Consider the following 22,437-nt stretch of genomic DNA (forward strand, 5'->3'; position numbering starts at 1 on the left):
TTAATACTACTGATACATTTTCATTTTTTTACAGCTGGTAAATCAAACTAGTTTTATCTTTATTTATCATTTTTTGATTAACTTGTTAATGGCGATATATATGGTATGCATATTGATGTTTGTTTTTCATGAATTTGTTCTTCATTTTCTTTCAAGTTTTATTAATACCATACTTTTTTTTTAATTCCAATTCAGACCAATTGGTTACATTGAATTTTGATAAAAACAATCAGACCGATATGGTCAAATAATATAGAAAACAAACATTGAGAACGATGAGGCAAAACATTATCAATGAATTAAACAACCACAATGCAAGGGTTCGAAAAACACCAAAACACAGCCATGAAAAAATGACACTCAAGCAAAGGAATGACAATGAATATATATTTAGTTACAATATTTCATGTACATGTATTTTAAATTTTAAAAAAATTTTGATCGAATGGTGTTCTGTTTTTCTAGAATGACCATAGTAATAAAATAACACGGTCTCTCCATGTGACTCTTTGTTGGGGGAATGACACTAATCTTGAGCAAAACAAGCAACTAGTGTGAATGTTACGCTTTGTAAACGACTTTGTTAAAGAAATAGTCATGAAAGAGTTGGAATTCGAGAAAAACAAACTGATATTTAAGACATAAAGTACGAGTTTTCGTGAATGTTGCAGAATAACCTCCGAGGTCGAGAAATGTTGTTTTGAAATATAAAAGCCGAGGCGTTAGTCGAGGCCATTATATTTTAAACAAAATTTAGAGACCAAGGAGGTTATCATGCAACATTCACGATAACAAGAACTTTATTTCTATTCTACTTACAGCCCAGTATTTCTAAAGATCGTTTCTCCTATAGAAAGACGATCTAGGTCATTTTCACGGCTGTTCCGTGTAACGCCAACGGTTTTTATAGTAACGTTTACATGTCTATCGATCAAAGGAATCACATACAGACGACAGAATTTTTCTTTGGATTTTTAATACTCTTTACTTAATTATAGAACAACTTTGAATCATATTCCTAATATTTTAAGGGCAATTTATTACAAATACACGTTATATATTTTATGTGAAAACACGCAGTGAAAATGTGCTAGGGAGGTCCTATGAACAGCCGCGTTGATCTCTTAGAAATAAACATTTGAGGCAATACACATCGTTTTGACTGGAACTAACACGTGGAATTTACATGGTTTTAAACTTTTTACGGTCTGAAGATGTACTTTCATGATCAGTGCGAGACAAATAGGTATTTCTGATCTGATAATTTACTGATGACGTTCGTGGTATATTGGAGAATAATGTCCGCGGCATCTCTTATATCTCGGCAATTACTGTAGTAGAATATTCAATAACTTGACAATCTAACAAATGCACAACCATTCATTGAATTTGAATAATTGAATGAAACCAAGGCATGCATTTTTACATTAAAGCTGGTTTATTTAAAAATAGTATTTGATGTATTTAAGGTTTATTGAGATTTTATACCAGTGCATGACACTACATATCTTATCAACTTTTTATGAAATTTTTTATTCAATTATACAAGATTAAACAATTTGCGATTAGAAAATAATTATTCCTTTTAACTGTTTTTGATTGACCATGTTCATTGAGGTGTTTAACTAAGTTCCATTTGGAAACTTTTTTTTTAATGTATTTGTTTAAAAACAATTACATACTAATTGAAATTGTTTTGAAATTTTCTTCTAACAAAAAATTTAGGTTACAATAACGTTTTCTTATACTAATTGCACATATAAAAATATAATAGTTATATTAATAAAAATTATAATAATATAATAAAATATAATAAGTTAATGAATTGTGGGATGAATCTTCATTTTGTAACCTGGTCTATGCTGTATTAATAGAATCCTGCTGAATAATGCTTTCATAAACCATCATGTCAGGCCTTCTAAACAGTAGTGAGATCTGTTCAAAGGTTTTCCCTTTCGTCTCGGGAACCCTTCTGTATATGAAGTTTAAGAATATAATCAACAGCACCACAAACGGAAGGAAGGAGTATTGATGAATTGCCAGCTCCTGAAAATGTATTTTTCAATTCAATTTACAAAGTGAATGAGAACAATATTACTTTATATATGTTGGTAAAATACAGGTCAACAATATTTCTTAAACCGCTTTTTTGTTATCGAATGTGATTTATGTCTAGTAAAGATGAAAAATAATGTCAACAGAAGGAAAACGGTACGTATCGACATTATTTATGATCAACCATGACCCCTTTTCTTCCCATGCATACGTTGAAATCAAAACTTTATACAGAGCCGTATAAAATACAATGTATACCTACATTCAATAAAGGGAAAACTAGTCCAACTGTGAAGTTAGAGAACCAGTTTACCATGGTGGACACGGAAATTGCCGCTGATCGCGGACCTTGCGAAAAGATCTCAGCGACCATAAACCAAGGTATTGATCCTGAAGTAAGAATGAGAGATTAATTCATTGAGAAATGACTGCAATGTTATAGTTTTACTTCATCGATAATCAAACTAATATTTATCATTTCAATATGGCATTACGAAAAAGTATGATTTGATTTTAAGTTGATAAATATTAATATACAGAATATGACAAAAATGTGAAAGAAAATCAAACAAAGAGATAAAATTAAATTACAAATATACATTTTACATAGAGTTAATTAAAGTGTTTTCATTCAAAATCAAAAAGGGGAAAAATAACTTTCCTATTGCTATCAAACATTAGGTATTGTGATAAACTTTATTTGCAATTGATTAAACATTTCTCTTTCATTTAATTGGTAGCTTCCTTCTCGAACAATTTGAATAAAAGAAATAGATTTTTAAACGGGCATAATCACAATTTTCTTTAAATGTGACTGTTTACAAAATTTTATTAAATGGTCATTACAAATGTCAGTACAAATTTTGACTTCAGTTTTTATATACGCGAACATCTTACAGATCTTACATTTCATTGTTATATGTTTTCATTAAACTTTTTTATATGAAGGCTTATTATGAACTAAATCAATTTCTAATGTTGTTTATCACTTTTTATTTTATCATAAATAACTACTTTTTTTATTTGCCAAACTAGATGTAAACAATAACATAACATGAGCCTTGATTACATATCAAAGAATTGTGAGCACTGCATTCTTGCTCATAATTTGAAAACTAGCATTAAAATCTTTGCTTACCATTAAAATATTAAATTAAAGTTGTAAATATTAAAAATAAAAATCCGCCAAAGACTGAACACAATGTTGCATGTTCCTCAACAACCCAGGTGTCTATGAGAAATCAATTTTTACTATAAGAAGTTGCCAGGGGACACATTTTTGGAAAGTGTATATTGAACTATGAAACATGTTTATTTTATGTGAATCACGAAAGAAATTAATAGATATGAAATATTTAAATATATTTTACTGAACACACCTGGACCTGAGGCAAATGCAATGATGTAACATATCACAGACACGATAGCTAGGTAAGGCAGCCACACAACTGTAATGTTCAGTTCCTGTAAAAAACAAAAAAACATTTAATGGTTTTTAAGGATCATTTAATACTGTTAGTCAATGACTACATCCTGATTATGTTTAAAAATATACTACGACATCAGTGTAACATAGAACAAGACTTCTGCAAACATTTCGTTACTGTAGTGGAAAGACTTCTATTATAGTGAGGTAATGTACAAAGAGAAAATAGGTGTATATCGCTTACCTACGCAACAACGTCCGACTTAAATTTAATTGACAAAATGGCTTCACTATGATTATTTATTTATAGAAATATGATATCCTCTTCCAAAAATGATGTCAATCTGACTATAAGCGTTGTTGCATGGACATATTTCAAAATTCTCTTTAAACACCTGCTTTTTTACCTCTATATTTCATCTTTGAATTCTTTATGAGAAAAAAAGGAATTTCAACACCTTTGTTTAACAATTGTGTTGTTAGAATATATGTTTGCCCTTCATTTTCACTAGCTTTTTATCAATTTATGAATTTTCGCCCTAATTCTCACCATGGTACTATATCTATCAAACACAACCTGCACACATTATCAGCTGCACCCACAATATATCGTGGATTCCCTTATCATATGTTTTGGTATGGATAAAGTAAACAATATTTTCGACATGCTTGCTTTAACTATAGAAATTATATTTACAGGAAGTACTTTTTTTTTTTTAAATTTGTAACCTGTCTAGATTACGGATATCTCTTACATTCTTCCGGATCTTGGCAAAACATACTTCTATTTATAAGGTTGCTTTGACTAAATTTAAAAAGTTTTAACCACTATGTTCTAAATATGAATCCACGCATATTTCTGAAAAGTTTTAACCACTATGTTCTAAATATGAATCCACGCATATTTCTGATATGTCTGTTCAAATTTTTGAATCCCAATATGAAGGGAAGTTATGATATAACTGCCATTTTACTTGATTTTACTGCATACATCCTACATTTATTACTAAGCATTTTCTCATCATTCCCCCTTGGAAGAGGGATTGGTATTTTCTTTACACAAACGCAAACGTCTATACACAAAGACACTCTGTATTAAGTTTTGAAAATGAATTTATTAATGTCAAAGATGTTAAAAGTTTATGAGATAGGAATGGAAAAACAAACGTGTACGTATATGCAGAATCTAGAAGAATAAGATTAGAAAAGTTTAAAAATTTTAAGTACATGTGGACTAAAAACATGTATTCGTGAGGCAAACCTTTGTAGATAATCAATTATGTCAGCTATCAACAGCTTTTAATTGGTTAACAACCATCCAGTAGAAATGGATATCGTTAAAGGAATAGTAAAATGATCGCATGATGTATAAACAAGAACATAAAATGCACTGCGCAGAAACTAAAGTACAGGTGGATATCAGTACCTCGGATATCGGTTATCTTGAATAGCCCGTAAATATCAAGTTTTAACGTCAGTCCCGATTGCATTCTCTAAATAATTCATTTTTAAAATTATCTTTTACCTGACAACCTCTCAAATCATAAATTCCATCTAGGCTTATAGATAGTAAAAAACATAAATGAAATCTTATATACAAATCTGTTTTAGGTGTCTGACATTTGATAAAAATAGATAAGACCAACAAAACTCCTTTCTTTAATAATATATCAAGTTTTACTTCCGTTAATCATTTAGTAAAACTATATATGATATGAGTTGAATTTGGCCCCCATAATTCGCCATTTTTTAAGTGTTTCGGGTACAATAAAAAGTTGACTTCTTTTTTTAAAGAGTTGATATAAAATATATTTTTCATATAATTATTTGATTTTTTTGCTCTCACTGGCAGTATATGACGTCAGAAGTGACGCTATTTTTAGAATTCAATCAAAATCAGTCAAAAATCGACATTTTTCTTATCTTTTTACGAATGGTAAACATAGAGCGCATGCTTGAACAAGATTAATTTTTTTGTCACTTATAAGTCTTGGCTAGATACATCTCTGATTAAAGTATGTTGTTTGTTCAAGCATGCGCTCTATGTTTTCTGAAAGAAAAACTGCTTGAAAACAAGCTGTTTTATGCTAAAAATGCAAAAATGGCGGGAAAAGGTTGTCTTTACGATGTCATATTTCTATATTGTGGGCACTTGAATCAAATGAATATTATGTAAACACATCACATATATATTTGAACTAAAAAATCTAAGAATTACAGTAAAATGATGATGTTCATTTTAGGGGGCCATTTTAGGCCCATATCATATATAGTCCTTTGCTTGCTTGTTCTTAAGTGCCAAAATTTAATTACGAGCAATGTACTTACTTTGATAAGTATTAGAGACAGAGCAAGAATAGCACTGAAGATTAGTAACCCTCCCACTCCGACTAACAGGAGGGAATGGCGTCCGACCTGATCCATAAGGAACGCAGACACTAATGTCATAACGACATTGACCCCTCCTGTTGCTATTGTAGCATACTCAGCCCAATGTGCACTTAAACCAGCTGTTTTAAAAATTTCGGTGGAGTAATACATCACCTAAATGGATATGAAAGGTAGACATGTGCACTGCTTAATTTTTCTAGTCCAACATTGAAATGGAAGAAATATGTTTTTTTAAATACTGAATGGTTAGAAAAATACTTACAAAATTTAAAGAATAAAATAAAATAACGTCTGTTAATCTATCTTTTATAGATATATCACATTAATTGTTAACCCCAAAAGAAAATTGTTCTACAGTAGAATTTGACATGGTGAATTTGTATAGACGTTTCTTACAGCGTTGATGCCACTGAACTGCTGTGTCAGTTGTAGAACTACGCTAATAATCAACGGCTCTCTGAAAAATTTGTTCCGGAACAAATCCATGAAAGCAAACTGAAATAGGGAGAGAAAACAAGTTTTTTACAAAACTGTCTTCAAAAAATACCTATTAGTGTTAGTTATAATTTTATCCATTATGACGAATATGAATGTTCTCATATTGATTCTTTATGTCAGTCCAGTATAATAATTCGCAATTATCATCTTTTGTTACCTCTGGCATCCTCGTCTGCGTCTCTGCTTCCCTTTTCATTTCATCCATATCCTCTCCTACATCTTCAGTTTCCCTTAACCAGATTAGAGCTATCAAATAAGTCATGAAATATTCATCTTTTTCGTGTATAAATGTTTTATCGTAATGAAAAATAAAACATTTTTGAAGGATATGCAATATTTTGAAACAAATAGAATAACTCATTGAAATAATAAAACATTAGATACTTTACACCCATTATGGAATCTTTATTTGCTGAAAGTCAAACCTTACTATTTGGCTTCTGACCTTTTTCAGCCTTGTTTTCATCCATTGCAGTAAGCATTAGAAATCGCGGAGATTCTGGACACCATGGCAGAGAACACAACATTATAACTATTGGTACAACAGTCGCACCTTCAAGTCCAAAAGTAATTATACTTCCTCGTGTATTTCTGGTCTTAGTAAGCATCTTATTAAAGCTTTTTTTATATAAGTCGCACCTTCAAATTCAAAATTATTCATGAAATTTTGCCAGAGTAATCACAGCATCAACGGTATTGTTATAACAGTCGTACCAACATCTTAGCCATGGAAAAGACAGTCGCACATTCATACCATAAAATAATACATGACATATTTCTTGCTTGTTGTAATTCACTGAAAACATATTCAGCAAATTCATGCTTTCGTGTAACAGTGATAGTTTATCTTAATATATTGAATATGGCTTAATACAAATAAAAAAAAACAAGTACTGTTTATATTTACCCAAGTCGTATGGCCAAAGGCCTTAGTACCCATAACAGAATCCAGTCCAAACATTTGAGAGACCAGAATGCCTATGTTGATGGCTAACTGGTTGAAGACCCAAGTAAATCCTCTCAGAGACGTGGGTGCTATCTCCATCAAGTATAACGGGGCAGCCCCTGAGTTTATTCCTAATGTTTTTTGTTTGAATTTTAAAAAAAAAAATAGCATGTACATGGCAGTTATAGACATTATATAAACTCTTTGAGACAAAATGATAGCATGGTTTTATTAGAGTGGGTGTTATTTTCATTTTTATAAAAAAGAAAATCAGTTAAATAAGTGATAAAAAAATTCTGCATTATTGCGGGAAAAATATCAGTAGTAATTTAAAAAGTATCATAATTAAAAAAGTTAAGAAACTACAAGATCGGTTTTTCCTTGTGATAGGAATCCATGATAAAAACAATAGTATGAACTTTTGTCAATATGATCACGATTTTTTGTGAATATCAATGCAAGTTTGTCAGCTTTGGAAGATATTTATGTTATTTCTTCTCAGATATACGAAATGATAATTAACTACGCACAGAGAGGTGTATATTTACAGTACTTCATAATGGTAGAATTGTAAGTATACCTGCACATATCCCGACCAAAAGTCGACCAACTATCAACATTTCATAGGAGTTTAAAAAGTTAGAATAATACATCAAAGCAGCTGATAATAAATGCAATAGGTTGTTTCTCAACAAGGCTCCTTTTTCTGCAACAAAAATTCCTCTTTTAAGTCAATGCAAACTAATTGTAGGCATATATCTAAGACATAATATTTCCATTTAATCTATATACTCCATATAATATTTATATTTCATTCTATTAAAATAAATCCGAGTAGTCTTCCAGTAAGCATTGAAACACAGGAACTTGAAAAGAGGTTTGAGCTACCTTCCGTATTTATTGCACCAATACCCTGCGCTGAGCCCCCCAATCATTCCACCCAATGCAAAAACAGAAACGGTAGTGGCCCAAAGGACTGAGATGCTTATGGTACTGAGGTACTTTGAGGAGTTTTTTTCTTGTCTTTTGTTGTAGCTTGCGTTGTAGAAATCTTTGATTATCTACAAAAAAGGCATAATAGGTACTTCAAAAATATTCACATAAATTAAATAGAATACAATTACTGACTGTTCCAATGATCCATGTACAGTCGTGCGCATGGTACTACATGTTGTTCCTTGTTGTTCCTGAGAACATCATGTTAGCTAGCTGTAAAACTTTAATTAAGAAGTGAACAACAGATTGTACTAAATACAGAAGTCATTTAATGACATATTAAAGTATCTTAAATTTTTCCCAATTTGAGAAAAAATGTCGATAATTTTCCCAATGGAGAGGAACCCGGCCCCGTACCAAAAAGTGCTGTTACAGCCCTGTACTATTAATGAGGATATATTAGTAGGTTCACCAGATCACTTCTTGTACCTATCCACAGAAGAACAGCACAAAATATTGGATTTAATCAAATCTTTCACTATTTAAGCCTATGTAAGTAATACAAATGTGTTGAAACATTTAAAACATTTAAACTCTAATTTAGTAGACACAGTATTTTTTCTCACCAATTTGGGACTGGGGCTGGGGCCCTTTCAATTGGGAAAAATAGCGACAAAACAAGAAAATTGGGGATATTCGTTTTTAATAATTATGATGAAATTTAATGATTTATATCATTTATTCGTATACCAATTAAAGTACAATACTTCTTTTTCTAGAATTCTTCAAATTATTTATTATTCTGTTCAGTCTTTCTTGAAAATTTTGATAACTCGCGCTAAGTTGTTTTTTTAAAAATACAATTAGGAATTTTGGGTCCCAAATTGGGAAAATATTAGGAAATTTTCAGTTGGGACTGGGGCAGAATTATGCCCCCAAATCAGGCCCAAAAACACTTACTAGAAATAATATCAATATCTGGTAAAGGACTTTAAAGTTCAACTCACTGATAGAAACTGTGTCACAAGTTGGAAAATTTCCTTCACCCGCATTTCCTCTACAAGAGGTAACATCACAAGAAGAAGATCCAGCAAAGCTTGCCTACAGAAAGCAAAATAAACAACATTAGGACAAATATAATAAATGGGGGGTGGTATTTTTGAATTAACAATAGCACTGTATTCAACTGAGCATTCATCTTAACTTAAAAACCAAAAAAATTACTGCATCCAACCTTTTAAATGATGAAATGCCTTCTTCATGGAACTTTTTTTTACATTCATCACAGTATGTGTTCACAAGCTGAAAGAGAAATCAACACAACTCCAATCACAAAACAAGCTATCAAGACCAAATTCTTTTTTTAAATGGTTATTTAGTGTTTTACACAGATTGTAGTACATGTAATATTTAATATTCCACCTTCTCAATCTCATGTCAATCTAAAATAAGAACCTGCATAAGAATGGAAGATATTGCTGCTGTAAAATAAATACAGCAGTGTCCGCTATGTGTAGGTAACACTTGGTGGTTTCTAGGACAGCAAATCGGGCCGTGTCCTTGGTGTTCTCTGGTTCCGTTGTAAACAGGTTGAACAAGATCGGCAGTAAGTTCTTGGCAAACCTTGCCACCTCTTTCTTGCGCTCCTCTGTAAATTAAAATTCCTTCATGTCATTGAAACTCTAATGGATGTTTGAGCATCATAAGAGCAACGCTCTGTCACAGACTTGCATGTACGCAGCACTGTTAAGGGCTACTTTATGGTCCTGCCAACCAGAAAGTACGAGAAATGTTAACTATGACATCACACAAAACAACTAGTCATCAAAAATGCCAAAAAATAAAATAACTCTCGATTGTTTTTGGTAGAACACATTAAACCACAACTGTCTATGAACATGGCAAAAAAAACTATCCATGACATGTAACCAAACTCTTCCACAGAATAATTTTTTTTTTCATAGCATCAATAGCATATGCATCTTGCAATTGCTCTTTACATTTTCATCAACTGTGGTGTTACCTTTTTCATCAAAGGTAAAAGTCTATTCTAAATCTCAGGTTGAGTTATACAAGAGTGATCTGTCTTATAAAAGAGTCAATGTACCTTAAACTAGAAAGAGCTTTTAAAGCAGACGGCAACAATGATCAAACCCAAATATTTGTCTTTCTCTAAAACTCAGCAACATAGCTCGCTTCGTGGTATGAACCAATTAGTTCTTCTCAAATCTGAGATTACTCAAAACAAAATTCTTTCAATTGGTATTTTACTGAAAAAAACTAAGCTACCATTGGCAAATAGGTTATCTATCATCTCCACATTTCAGATTTATCTCAAAAAGTTTGTCACAATATCTTTTTCCCCATATCTCAGCCAAGAAAAAAAATTTCTGAGTTTCTCAGAAAATATTGAGCTTAAAAAACAGAAATCTCACCGCCCTCTTCGCTGTTGTTGATGAGCCTCCTCAGGTCAGACATAACTTCCACCCTCAGGTTTTCTCGCTCACTGGAAAACAACAGTACAATCATTATGTATTACCTGTATGAGGTCTGTGGCTTTACTACAGCTTGAGGTTTGTAATAACATAGGTTACAGTTAGAGGATGTATTACCTATGTGTGGTCTGTTTGGTTGGTTACAGTTTGAGGTTTATATTACATTAGTTACATTGTGAGATTGTATTACATGTATGAAGTTGTATGTTTAAGTTTGTATTACCTGTGTGAGGTTGTTTTACTTGTGTAAGGTTGTGTTACCTGTGTGAGGTTGTGTTACTTGTCTGGAACTGTGTTACATGTGTGTGGTTGTGTTACCTGTGTACAGTTGTGTAAACTGTTTAAGGTTGTGTTACCTGTGTGAGATTGTGTTGCCTGTGTGAGATTGTGTTGCCTGTGTTAGGTTGTTACCTTTGTAAGGTTGTATTACCAGTGTGAGGTTATAATACCTGTTTGTGGATGTGCTTTCTGTTTGAGGTTGTGTTACCTGTTTGAGGTGTGTAACCTGTGTGAGGTTGTTACCTGTATGAGATTGCATTACCTGATGAGGGTTTTTTGTTACTTGTGTGAGGTTGTGCTACCTGTGTGAGGTGTGTTACCAGTGTGTGTTTGTTACCTGTGTGAGGCTGTATTACCTGAGATTGTATTACCTGCGTGTGGTTGTGCGGTTTTACTTCAGTTTCAGGTTACAGTTTGAGGTTTATATTACATAAGTATCATTGTGAGGTTGTATTACCTGTATGAAGTTGTATGTGTAAGTTTGTATTACATGTGTGATGTTGTGCTACCTGTGTAAGGTGTGTTACCAGTGTGTGGTTGTTACCTGTGTGAGTTTGTATCACCCGAGGTTGTTTCACCTGTGTGTGGTTGTTCCTGTGTGGGTTTGCTACCTTTATAAGGTTGTATTACCTATGTGATGTTGTATTACCTGTGTGTGGTTGTTTTACCTGTTTGAGGTTGTTTTATCTGTGTTAGGTTGTGTTACTTGTTTGAGGTTGTGTTACCTGTGTGTGGTTTTGTTACTTGTGTGTGGTTGTATTACCTGTGTGAGGTCTGTGGGTTGGTTACAGAAGCCAGGTAATAGGGACCAGATCTGCCTCTGCAGAGCGTCGTAAGACTTGCACACCACTTGGTTACCAGTGCGGACTTCGCCTCAAGAGCCTAAAGCAAAATACATCAAAAACTGAAAATACATCACTTCTAAAATCATACTATAATTATTAAAAAAAACCCAACCAAACAGCCAATCACAAACAATTAAAACAAAAGCTTTCAACAATCATAGCCCAGATTTCCAAACACAAATAAACGAGAGAATATAAGCAATTCTTTACTGTTAAAGCTAATCAAAATTGACTATGTTATTGTGTAGAAAGTAAGTAACCATAACATTTATCTACCGTATATATATCATGCCATTGAAGTATTCTTTAACCAACTTAACATAAATAGACTTAATACCTTTTCAATGCACACAGAAGAAACATTACATCTCTTCTTGAGTTTAGCAGCCAGGGGGAGAAAGTAGGTCGTAAAGAACCCTAACTCTGTGTTTCCAACATTGTCTCTGATTACTGGAATCAACCAGCAATGAGGAAAGGTGCAGTCATCACTGAAATAAACAACAAACAAAATCTTATGGACAACCAATTCAAGGTATTCTTCATTGGTAATTACTGAAATGTCTAACACAAATAAGATGTGTTTTTAACGGAGATTATTTTTGAAGGTTTTATACTACATATATTGTAGCTTCAACACTATGCACTCAATGATAACATGAGGCTAAAACAAGAGGCCCACGGGCCACCTCGCTCACCTGAGCAACAATAGGCATGATAAAATCAGCTTCATGGAGACATAATACAAAACATCTGCACAATGTGGTGTAATACATGTAGATCCTATTACAAAATCAAAGGCCGGAACGGCCACAAAGGCGTCGAGCTGACATTTTCTTTTATATAGAATGATATCAATAATTTGAATTTCTGTACTAATATATATAGTCGTTTATCAAATAATATTAGAATAAAAAAGGAAATAAATTACGTTTTGTGCTGTTTCAAAAACAATTATCAGTATATTTCGTTATAAAATAGGTAGTGATGAGTTTATAATACAATAACTTATCATGGTTACAAAAATCGAAGAAATTTCAAAGTTCAAAAAAAATTATTATTTTCTTTGCACATTTCACAGGCTCATAATTTGAATACATTAACAGTGTGTCCCTAATTATAATAATAAAACATACTTTTATTTATTTCAATTCCCGTTTGAAACAAGATTACCTATGCTATGGTTGTTTACAAACAAATCCACAACACGTGCTATCTAAAATGCTCGACCAAACCAACTGCATTATCGTGTTTATTACTTGCAACAAAATCTCTGGATAAGTTTATCGCTTACAATTATTTTGGAGACCATGCCCGATAACAAATACATTTACATATCAAATTTTATTTCTGTCGGGCACAGTCTCCAATCAAAATGTAAGCGATAAACTTAAATAATATTTTAGTGAATGTTTACATTGCACCTTATTGTATTAATCCGCCATTTCTTGATCAAGCAAATTTATACTAATGCAATGAGTTGTCAATAACCAGGGAGGCAAAGTTGGTTTTTTTGTACACAATTTAGTTGAATAAAAGGAATACAAATCTTGTTATACGTTTAATACTTCAAGGAACTTATTTTTTATGCGCATTAAAAAGGCGGTGCAGTGCATGAATTTTTGGACAATTGCCAATCCAGACGATCGCTAGAAGGCTGCCGAGCATTAGCTCGACGCCTTAAAAATCAGTTTCCCCCTGGATATTCTTATATTTATAATCAAGTCCCTTTTCTAAGATGATTTTATTGGCATATCACATTCAGCATTGCAGTTCTCAAAAAGACCCTTAACAGTTGTTTATATAAAACAGTTATTGTGGTTATTTACAGTTCTTAGCCAATATATTCACTCTAGACACTCTACTGAACCATGATTCCAAATTTGGAAAAATTCAATACATGATAATGGATTTTGCAGCATTGATACACATGCATGAAATCTGAAAAAACAGTCCAGTCATAATTTACCTACACAACATATAGCTCATTGGCACTCGATGCTCTTCAAATAGCATAAATTGAGGAAACTTTAATCTCAAGGATTAAAATACATGTAAAACATAAACCTTCAATATTTTACCAAATTTATTTTGTTCATATTCTTATGAAAAGGCTCAATTATGTCTGATTTTCTAAAACTTTTGTTGTAAAAATCATGCATTTTCTTTTAGTTACAAAAAAGAATTGTTTTCAAATACCATGAAAAAGGTAAAATAGAAAAGAATAGGAATTTCCCTATCCATCAAGGTATTACATGTAGGTATTGGTTTATTAATAATAAAGTTATATGACACTATAATGTGAAGCCCTAAATTCAGTTTTTGCTTTATTTTGATGCTAGCATGAGATAACCTCACCTATGACGTCATAATGACGTCATAGTGATGATTTGTTTTTACTCAAGCAAGTGTAATATTTGCTGAACTTTTATTAAACGAGGCCAGGCCTAATTTGTTCTGCACTAGATTTTTGAATGAAATTTTTTTACAAGAATTTCTAATGATATAATTATTATTTCAAGATTAAAAAATAAGACATTTACCACACCGTTTGTTTAAGGGGTCATCTCAAAGTTTGTCAATTTTTAAAATAGGACCCTATGGGATTTTGCTTGAAATGTACCAATTTGGCACATTTTTTAAACTTCTGCCCTAGGGATTTCTTTTTCTGTTCTACATATTAAAGTTAGTGCTAAAAGGCATTAAATGGTCAAATAAAAAAAACCTTTTACCTCCTGGTTTGTTCCAGGGGTCTTATCAAAGTAATTTTTTGTATGCCCAATTTCCCAGTTTGTCAGATAATGGCTATTTTTTATTTGACAAAGACGGAAATGGTGATCTTTATAGTATTATTAAAACATTCAGACATATTTAAGTAATAAATAAATATATAACATCACATATTAAGGGTCATTAATATAAAATACATGGTTAATGTCTTGAAATAAATGAAATAAGCGATATTCAGGCGAGTTGAGAAAACGTGACAGACGGCTAGGCTTGCTGAACCCTCTTCACGTTTTCGACCCAAGCCCAAATATAGCTTATACTTTGAGACATTTATGTTTATTCCTTAATATAATATCAATTTTATGCATAAAACGAGCTATTTTCAACAAATATCACGGAATATCTGGAGTTGAAACTCTCACGCCATGGCATCAACAAAGCAATACAAAAGAAACGCTGCACGAAAGCGTGCGTACTCGTTCTGTACTCGGCCTCGTTAGGCCTAATTTCGGAACAAATGCACCATGACTTAACTCATCAAATATATGTCATAGGGAAAAGAAACTTGCTAATAAGGAGTTTTTTTTTTACTCTTGTATATTGTTACCATGGTAACAAATTTAACAAACTTTATCAAAAGACATATCCTGTGGAAGAGAGTCTACATTTAACTAAAGTTTAAAATCCAGAAGAACAAGAAATACCCACTAAGTCTGTGAAATATGTATAATCAATAAAAAGTTTTCCAGTATCTAATATTCTAAATTATCTGCATGTAAAATACTGGCCAGGGTATATTAGTTTTTACAGGTTCCTTCTTTTAAACTTGGACGAGTGTACTTACAAAATAAATTTTACTTACATCAATTGTGGCTCATTGTTGTGTTTTATTCTTTGAAGAAGATTTCAATTTACATGTTATCTAAAATGAAATGTTTTGAATTTAATTCTACATGTAACAAACACTATCCCCAACATTTGCAATTCCATGTCAAAAGCAGTCATATATTGAGAGAGAGAGAGAGAGAGAGAGAGAGAGAGAGAGAGAGAGAGAGAGAGAGAGAGAGAGAGAGAGAGAGAGAGAGAGAGAGAGAGAGAGAGAGAGAGAGAGAGAGAGAGAGAGAGAGAGGGAGGGAGGGAGAGAGAGAGAGAGAGAGAGAGAGAGATTAAGAGAGTAAGAGAGAGAGAATGAGAGAGAATGAGAGAGGGAGAGATACAGAAAGAGAGAACAGATAGGCAACAATAACTACATCTTCATGCACAACACATCTATACAGCCTAAAGACCAACACCCCACTCCCCCCCAATAACATTCAATATCAACCCCCACCCCAACATATTGATCTTTTTTTTCAATAGTATGAATAAATCAATACTACTACATACTACTTTAAATGATAACTGATAATTTCATTCAATTTTGATTATGAAAACAAAGATAGGTTTTGTGGATTAAGTACTCACCAACATGGTAGGCTTCTACATGTTTAATAAAGAGTGCATACCTACATCTTCGGTACATAGTCATGTCACATGCATCATCAGACAAATTAATTTACTTAAATTTAATGCGAATCTATCATCATAAATATAGAATTGGAACCTAACAGACACTAAAACAATTCCCTTACAATGCAAACTAATCTTAGATAGCTGGACACTGCTAGAATGAAGTATTTTTCCTCACCAGAAACTTTCTTATCAGCTTCTCTACTTTCACTTTTGCTCGCTTGAAATGATCGCACTTAAAACCTGAAGTGATATTTGGTCTCAAAATTTATAAAAATGTCTTCTAAACTCATATATAATTAGAAACACACATACATTTTCATTTTTTAAGTAAAAACTCAAAATAAATCATATTCAGGTTAAAATCACAATTTCTTTAATTTAAATTGTTTTTTTTTAATCCGGGGGTGGGTGGGGGGGATGATGGACATATCCTAGAAAATGTGTTATTAAAATAATTACACTTGTTGATATTGTTGGAAATTTAGTTTGTTCACATAAATGAGAAGATGTACAAAAGAAAAATGCACGTTTAGCATAATAATTGCAAATTAACAAGAAATATGCCTTACCAGCATGGAGCTCAATATGGGTATAGTCCTCTAATGCATTTTCCGTAGGTGGTAATGTTAACGTTTGGATTGATAGCTCCGGCCCTAATTTTCGTTCAGCAACGAGGAACCTCTTGAATGAAAGCTAATCAAATTGTCTCTTTCTTGTTTAAATTTCGTGGTTTGAAGTTATATTCGTTTTCCGGCGCGTCTGTATTGAAAAACTCTGAAAATGAAAGTAAAAGTCGGGAATTTCTCAGTTTTGGAAAGGGTGTACATCAAACAATTTGAATTCTTTTCTTCAAATGATAATTCAATTTTGACACTTGTTTTTAAAATTGCAAATCCTCTTTTCTGACATGTGTCAAGCATTCTGGTTTAAAATGTCCCATTAAATGTATATACACTCTGCAAGTATAGGGACTATTTTGCTTAAAGGCACTACTTTAATTGTTGTCCTACCGATTCTAAAAATAGTTAGAGGGATATACCCATATACAGGATATAAACCTACATCAAAATCTAAACCCCTTGTGAGGCCAAATAATCATTCAGGGGCCAAAGTTTAAACAATTTTACAGAATCAGCGATATATAAAAATACTTCCCCATTAACTGAATCCCCAATGTGGCACTTCTCTTAAAGATTGTGATTTGAACAAATTTGTATCTACACTATCTGAAGTTGCTTCCACTAAAGTTACAGCTTTTCCAGGCAAATGTTTTTTTAGAAAAAGATTTAAAGATATTTTTCTTTATATTCCTATGTAAAATTTGTCTCCCCTTCCCCCCTTGTGACCCCACCCTACCCTCAAGAGTCATGATTTTCACAACCTTGAATCTACACTACCTGAGGATCGATGCTTACATATAAGTTTCAGCTTTCCTGGCCAAATAGTTCTTGAGAAGATTTTTTTAAGATTTACTGAATATATTCATATGTAAAAAGTCGCCCCCCCCCCCAAAGTGGTCCCACCCTACCCCCAAGGGTAATGATTTTCACAACTTTGAATCTACGCCAGCTAAGGATGCTTCCACACAAGTATCAGCTTTCCTGGCTGATTGCTTTCTGAGAAGAAGATTTTTAAAGATTTACTCAGATGAGCTGTAAAATTTTCTAATTTTATAATCCTATGTAAATTTTTAAACTTCACCCCTCCCCCCCATTGTGGCCCCTCCTTACCCCGGGGACCATGATTTGAACAAACATGAATCTACACTATCTGAGGATGCATCCACAGAAGTTTCAGCTTTTCTAACCAAATGGTTTTTGAGATGAAAATTTTAAATATTTACACTAAACATTCCTATGTAAAAGTACGACCCCCCCCCTTCCATTGTGGCCCGACTCTACCCCTGGGGATCATAATTTTCACAATTTTAAATCTACACTACATGTCAGGGAGCTTCCACACAAGTTTCAGGTTTCCTTGCTGATTGGTTGCTTTTTAAAGATTTACTCTATATATTCTATGTAAAACTTCGACCCACCATTGTGGCCCCACCTTACCCCAGGGACAATGATTTACACAAACTTGAATCTACACTATCTGAGGGTGCTTCCACACAAGTTTCACTTTTTCTGGCCAAATGGTTTCTGAGAAGAAGATTTTTGAAAAATATCAACAAATTTTCAATAAATCCTAATTATCTCCCCTTGAAAGAGAGCGCGGCCCTTCATTTTAACAAACTTGAATCCGGAGAAGAAGTTTAAAATGAAGGAAGATTACAGAGAGACATACGGACGGACGTTGGACACAAAGTGATCAGAAAAGCTCAGGTGAGCCAAAAACCAGAATGTACAAGAACATTTAAGTGCTTCATAAATGCACCCAATGAATATTTCACATTAGCTCACAGCAAAATTAATGAAGAAAATTATCAGACAACAAACTATGGAATAAAAATATTTCTGCCCTCAGTCTCTGTTTTACGTCAGCTACTGACTCCTCTCCTGTGATGTTGAGAGGAACATGCAGCTTCCAGACGTGTCGTGGTCCAAATAACTGATGGCTGCATGCTCCTATAGTATGGTCAAGCTCTGCTTTGTAAGGATATCAGGGACTGTCCCGCAGCTTGCCAGTTGACAGCACACCCTGTGTAAAGGCACAATACAGGAATCAAGTCAACACAGTCAATACACAATATGAATTTCACCTTATGGCTTGAAACTATTGTTATCGATAACATTGTTCATATTACTTTTGTTTTTTAGTAACTTAGAGTAACCTTAAGCTATTAAACACAAAATGTTGTTTTTAAAATTGATCAGCCCGATTCCTATATTCCTATATACATCCACCCTCCTCCTCAAACACACACAATTACAGAATATTTTTTTAAGTGGGGTGCATGTTTTTTTAAAAAAAAAATTAAATGAATCTAAACCGAATGTTTTATACGGTTTCTCTGTTTTCACCAAATAAAGAATGCTGTTTCCCGTTTAAACCTTAACAATGTTTGACCTAGATTTGAGAGCACTCGATCAGATATCTGATTTATCTGTCCTTGTCATATTACATGTTTGTACCTGAGATTTAAGTCAGAATCACGTGATCCTGTACAGGTAGGTGGACCAGGAACAATAAACACCTATGACCTGCCATATTTCATTTTTTCAATATTAGAACATTGTGGTTCTGAAGTGTTCATAAAAGTAATCTCTGGAAACCCTTGAACATGCAGGTATGACTTTTCTCTTAATATCAATTGGGTTTTTTCTTCTTAATAAATGTATCTAAATCTTTTTCTTTGACTGGTAATTATTTTTCCGTGGGGGATTTTTGGGGGGAGGGGTGCTACATCTAGCTAGTGTGTAGATATTAATGATTGAGACCTTACAAATAATCATGTGCAAGTAATTATTTTGGAATATAAATTGGTTTTTATTTTCTTTAATTTTGAGAATTTGAGGCTTTGATCTTAGAATGAACAATATTGTGTTGACCTGAAGAACAACAATTTGCCATCTACATGTACTGATTGGAAAGAGAATGTTATAATTGCACCTATAAATCCCATGGTTAGATGGGATACCAGGAACAAATATTAAACACCCAGAACCCGCCATGTTGGGTTGTGATGTTAAGTAGTTTACCTGTGGATTTGAATAAAGTAAGTTCTTCAAAAAACTTATTTATAAATAATCTGACAGTTTTATAGAGTATATCAAGTTATGAACATTTATTTACAATAAGTTAATTAAAACTGTTGTTGATTGATAGATAAGTTCCATGCACCTACAAAAACAATAGCATGTAATGGTATAAATTAATTAATATATGGCATGTACGTATAAGGTACTGCATAAAATTAATTTGATGTCAATTACATTTAATATTATTCATGTAATTTTGACAATACACATATTTACATGTTCTAAATTCTTTTCAGATAAATGTCGATCCCCCTAGATAGTACATAAAGGTTCCCTAACCATGGACCCCAGGAACAGCGCCCAGGATGTTGTACGCTGCACCCTGTGTCAGTACTCTGTGGCCCCCATGTACTGTGAAGTTTGTCATATACATCTGTGTAAAGATTGTGTAGAGAAACATTTCTCCGATTCCTCTAAAGTCCATAATGTGGTGCCACTTAAACAATACTTAACCACTCTGAACTATCCCAAGTGTAGGAAACATCCCACCAAACAATGTGAACTCCACTGTGAACAATGTGATATTCCTGTTTGTGCACAGTGTATTTCTTCTAAAAAACATTTAGGACATATACAAGTTGACATTCTTAAAACCTTCGAAAGCAAAACAGAACAGTTGCAAAAAGATTTGCAAGAATTAGAGAAATTCATTTACCCTAAATACAAAGACATTGCATCCAACTTCCCAGTGCAGAAAGCTGATCTGAGTAAAAACTCCCGGAAATTGACAACAGCAATCGACAAACAAGGAGAAGTCTGGCACAGAGAAATAGACACCATTATAACAAACCTGAAATCTAACGTGGAGGAAATGGAATCCAAACACCTGCCCATCCTAAACAAACAGGAAGATAAAATCACACACACCGTTTCTCAAATCACACAGATCATTGCTGAACTGAAGAAGTTACTGAACTCCAAAGATGTCCGTCTTGTCTCTGAGTACAAATCCAGAAACGCTGAATTCAGAAGATTGCCTCCTAAACTCAAAGTGTCCTTACCAAACTTTAGGCCTCAGGAAATTCACACAGATCAACTGATTGAACAGTTTGGTTCTCTGTCAGCATTATCTTTTACAACAGAGAAACAAGACTACAGCATGCCGCCCCAGGGAGCCGAGTCCTCTCCCCCAGACCAGTCATTGATGGATGAACCCAAGGTCATCACAGCTATAAACACAGGGTATAAATATCTACACGGTGTGACGTGTCTTAATGATACAGAAGTATGGACGCGTGGTAGTGACAGCATGATGAAACTCTACAACCAGCAGGGAAAACGAGTGGAGTCCATCCAAACCAAGTCAGGGAACGATCCAAAGGACATAGCAGTGACAAGGAGTGGAGATCTAGTTTATACTGATTACAAAGATAGAACTGTGAACATAGTGAAGAATACACAGATACAGACAGTGATCAGACAACAGGGGTGGAAACCTCGCGGTGTCTGTAGCACCTCCTCTTGTGACCTCCTGGTTGTCATGGAAAGTGATGATGTTAAACAAACAAAAGTTGTGTGTTACTTTGGCTCCAAAGAGAAACAAAGTATTCAGTACGATGACAAAAGACAACCTCTCTATTCATCTGGTGGCATTAAATACATCAGTGAGAACAGGAACCTAGATATCTGTGTGTCAGACAATAGAGCCTGCGCAGTAGTGGTGGTCAATCAGGCCGGGAAACTCCGGTTTACCTACACTGGTCCTCCCTCTACTACCAAGGGATCATTTGATCCACGCGGCATCACAACAGACAGCCAGGGTCGGATCCTGACAGCAGCCAATGACCGTATCCACATCCTGGATCAGGACGGACAGTTCCTCCGCTTCATTGACAACTGTCATTTACGGGCTCCATGGGGTTTATGTGTGGACACCAGAGACAACCTCTTTGTGGCTGAGTACTACACAGGTAAAGTGAAGAAAGTACAATATTATATGTAAATCAATTAACTGCATGAATTAGATGTAAACAAATGAACAAAGTATACATTACATACTGTGTGTAGATATTACATGTAAAGACATTGTTTGTATTGATCCTGAATATACCATCTACATTAGATGAGAATGTTGTGTGTGTTTGTATCATATAGGTATTTATCATTACAGGTAAAATATACATGATCTGTGTTATTGGGTCATGTAAGTTTTTCTATTGGATGTAAACAAATTGTTGACTGTATGTATATAACATGTAGGTCTCCATGTGTATAATTATAGTGCATGTCATCAAACTGTGTGCATTTTAACACCAAATGTTTAATGCAAACAATTTGTTTCTTTCATATTACATGTAGACTGTCCATTCTTGTATAGTATATAAACAAAATGGTTGTGTTTATGTAATTGGTAATGTGTAAATTAAATGATTCAATATTCATATTACATATAAACAAACTCTCTTCATCATTTGATGCATATAAGATGACATTTTATCTATAACATGTCAAACAGTCTTTGTATGTAACATGAAACAAGGTAATGGTCTCTTTATATGATTAACTTACACGTGGTTATCTGAACAAACTCTATGTTACATGCATTAATGATGAAGGTTAATGGACGTGTAGCACTCAATTCTTTACCAGCAATGGAGCGAGGCCACAAAGGGACTGAAGCCCA

The 22,437-nt window shown here is 33.5% G+C and overlaps 3 protein-coding genes and 1 long non-coding RNA gene across 4 annotated transcripts; 1 reads left to right on the forward strand and 3 right to left on the reverse strand.

The window, feature by feature from the left end:
- Positions 1–1,747: 1,747 nt before the first annotated feature.
- Positions 1,748–7,443, reverse strand: LOC136271093 (solute carrier family 2, facilitated glucose transporter member 3-like). The gene is made up of 8 exons (XM_066070354.1): positions 7,278–7,443; positions 6,816–6,923; positions 6,528–6,616; positions 6,269–6,367; positions 5,810–6,025; positions 3,435–3,519; positions 2,318–2,445; positions 1,748–2,046 (listed from the first exon to the last, which is right to left on the reverse strand). The coding sequence occupies exons 2-8, from the start codon at positions 6,895–6,897 to the stop codon at positions 1,858–1,860; spliced, it is 888 nt and encodes a 295-aa protein (XP_065926426.1). The 5' UTR covers positions 6,898–6,923; positions 7,278–7,443; the 3' UTR covers positions 1,748–1,857.
- A 1,840-nt stretch (positions 7,444–9,283) lies between these two features.
- Positions 9,284–11,904, reverse strand: LOC117689694 (RRP12-like protein). The gene is made up of 5 exons (XM_066070355.1): positions 11,790–11,904; positions 10,688–10,758; positions 9,708–9,900; positions 9,487–9,554; positions 9,284–9,353 (listed from the first exon to the last, which is right to left on the reverse strand). The coding sequence occupies exons 2-4, from the start codon at positions 10,728–10,730 to the stop codon at positions 9,548–9,550; spliced, it is 243 nt and encodes an 80-aa protein (XP_065926427.1). The 5' UTR covers positions 10,731–10,758; positions 11,790–11,904; the 3' UTR covers positions 9,284–9,353; positions 9,487–9,547.
- Positions 11,905–12,196: 292 nt separating this feature from the next.
- On the reverse strand, positions 12,197–17,460 carry LOC136270819 (uncharacterized). Its single transcript, XR_010708679.1, has 3 exons — positions 16,680–17,460; positions 15,461–15,520; positions 12,197–12,359 (listed from the first exon to the last, which is right to left on the reverse strand). It is a non-coding gene; the product is annotated as an uncharacterized lncRNA (long non-coding RNA).
- Positions 17,461–19,252: 1,792 nt separating this feature from the next.
- On the forward strand, positions 19,253–21,980 carry LOC117689685 (uncharacterized). Its single transcript, XM_066068870.1, has 3 exons — positions 19,253–19,342; positions 20,051–21,601; positions 21,925–21,980. The coding sequence occupies exons 2-3, from the start codon at positions 20,095–20,097 to the stop codon at positions 21,978–21,980; spliced, it is 1,563 nt and encodes a 520-aa protein (XP_065924942.1). The 5' UTR covers positions 19,253–19,342; positions 20,051–20,094.
- Positions 21,981–22,437: the final 457 nt, after the last annotated feature.

Source organism: Magallana gigas, chromosome 8, assembly GCF_963853765.1.
Source record: "Magallana gigas chromosome 8, xbMagGiga1.1, whole genome shotgun sequence".
Taxonomy (NCBI): Eukaryota; Metazoa; Mollusca; class Bivalvia; order Ostreida; family Ostreidae; genus Magallana; species Magallana gigas.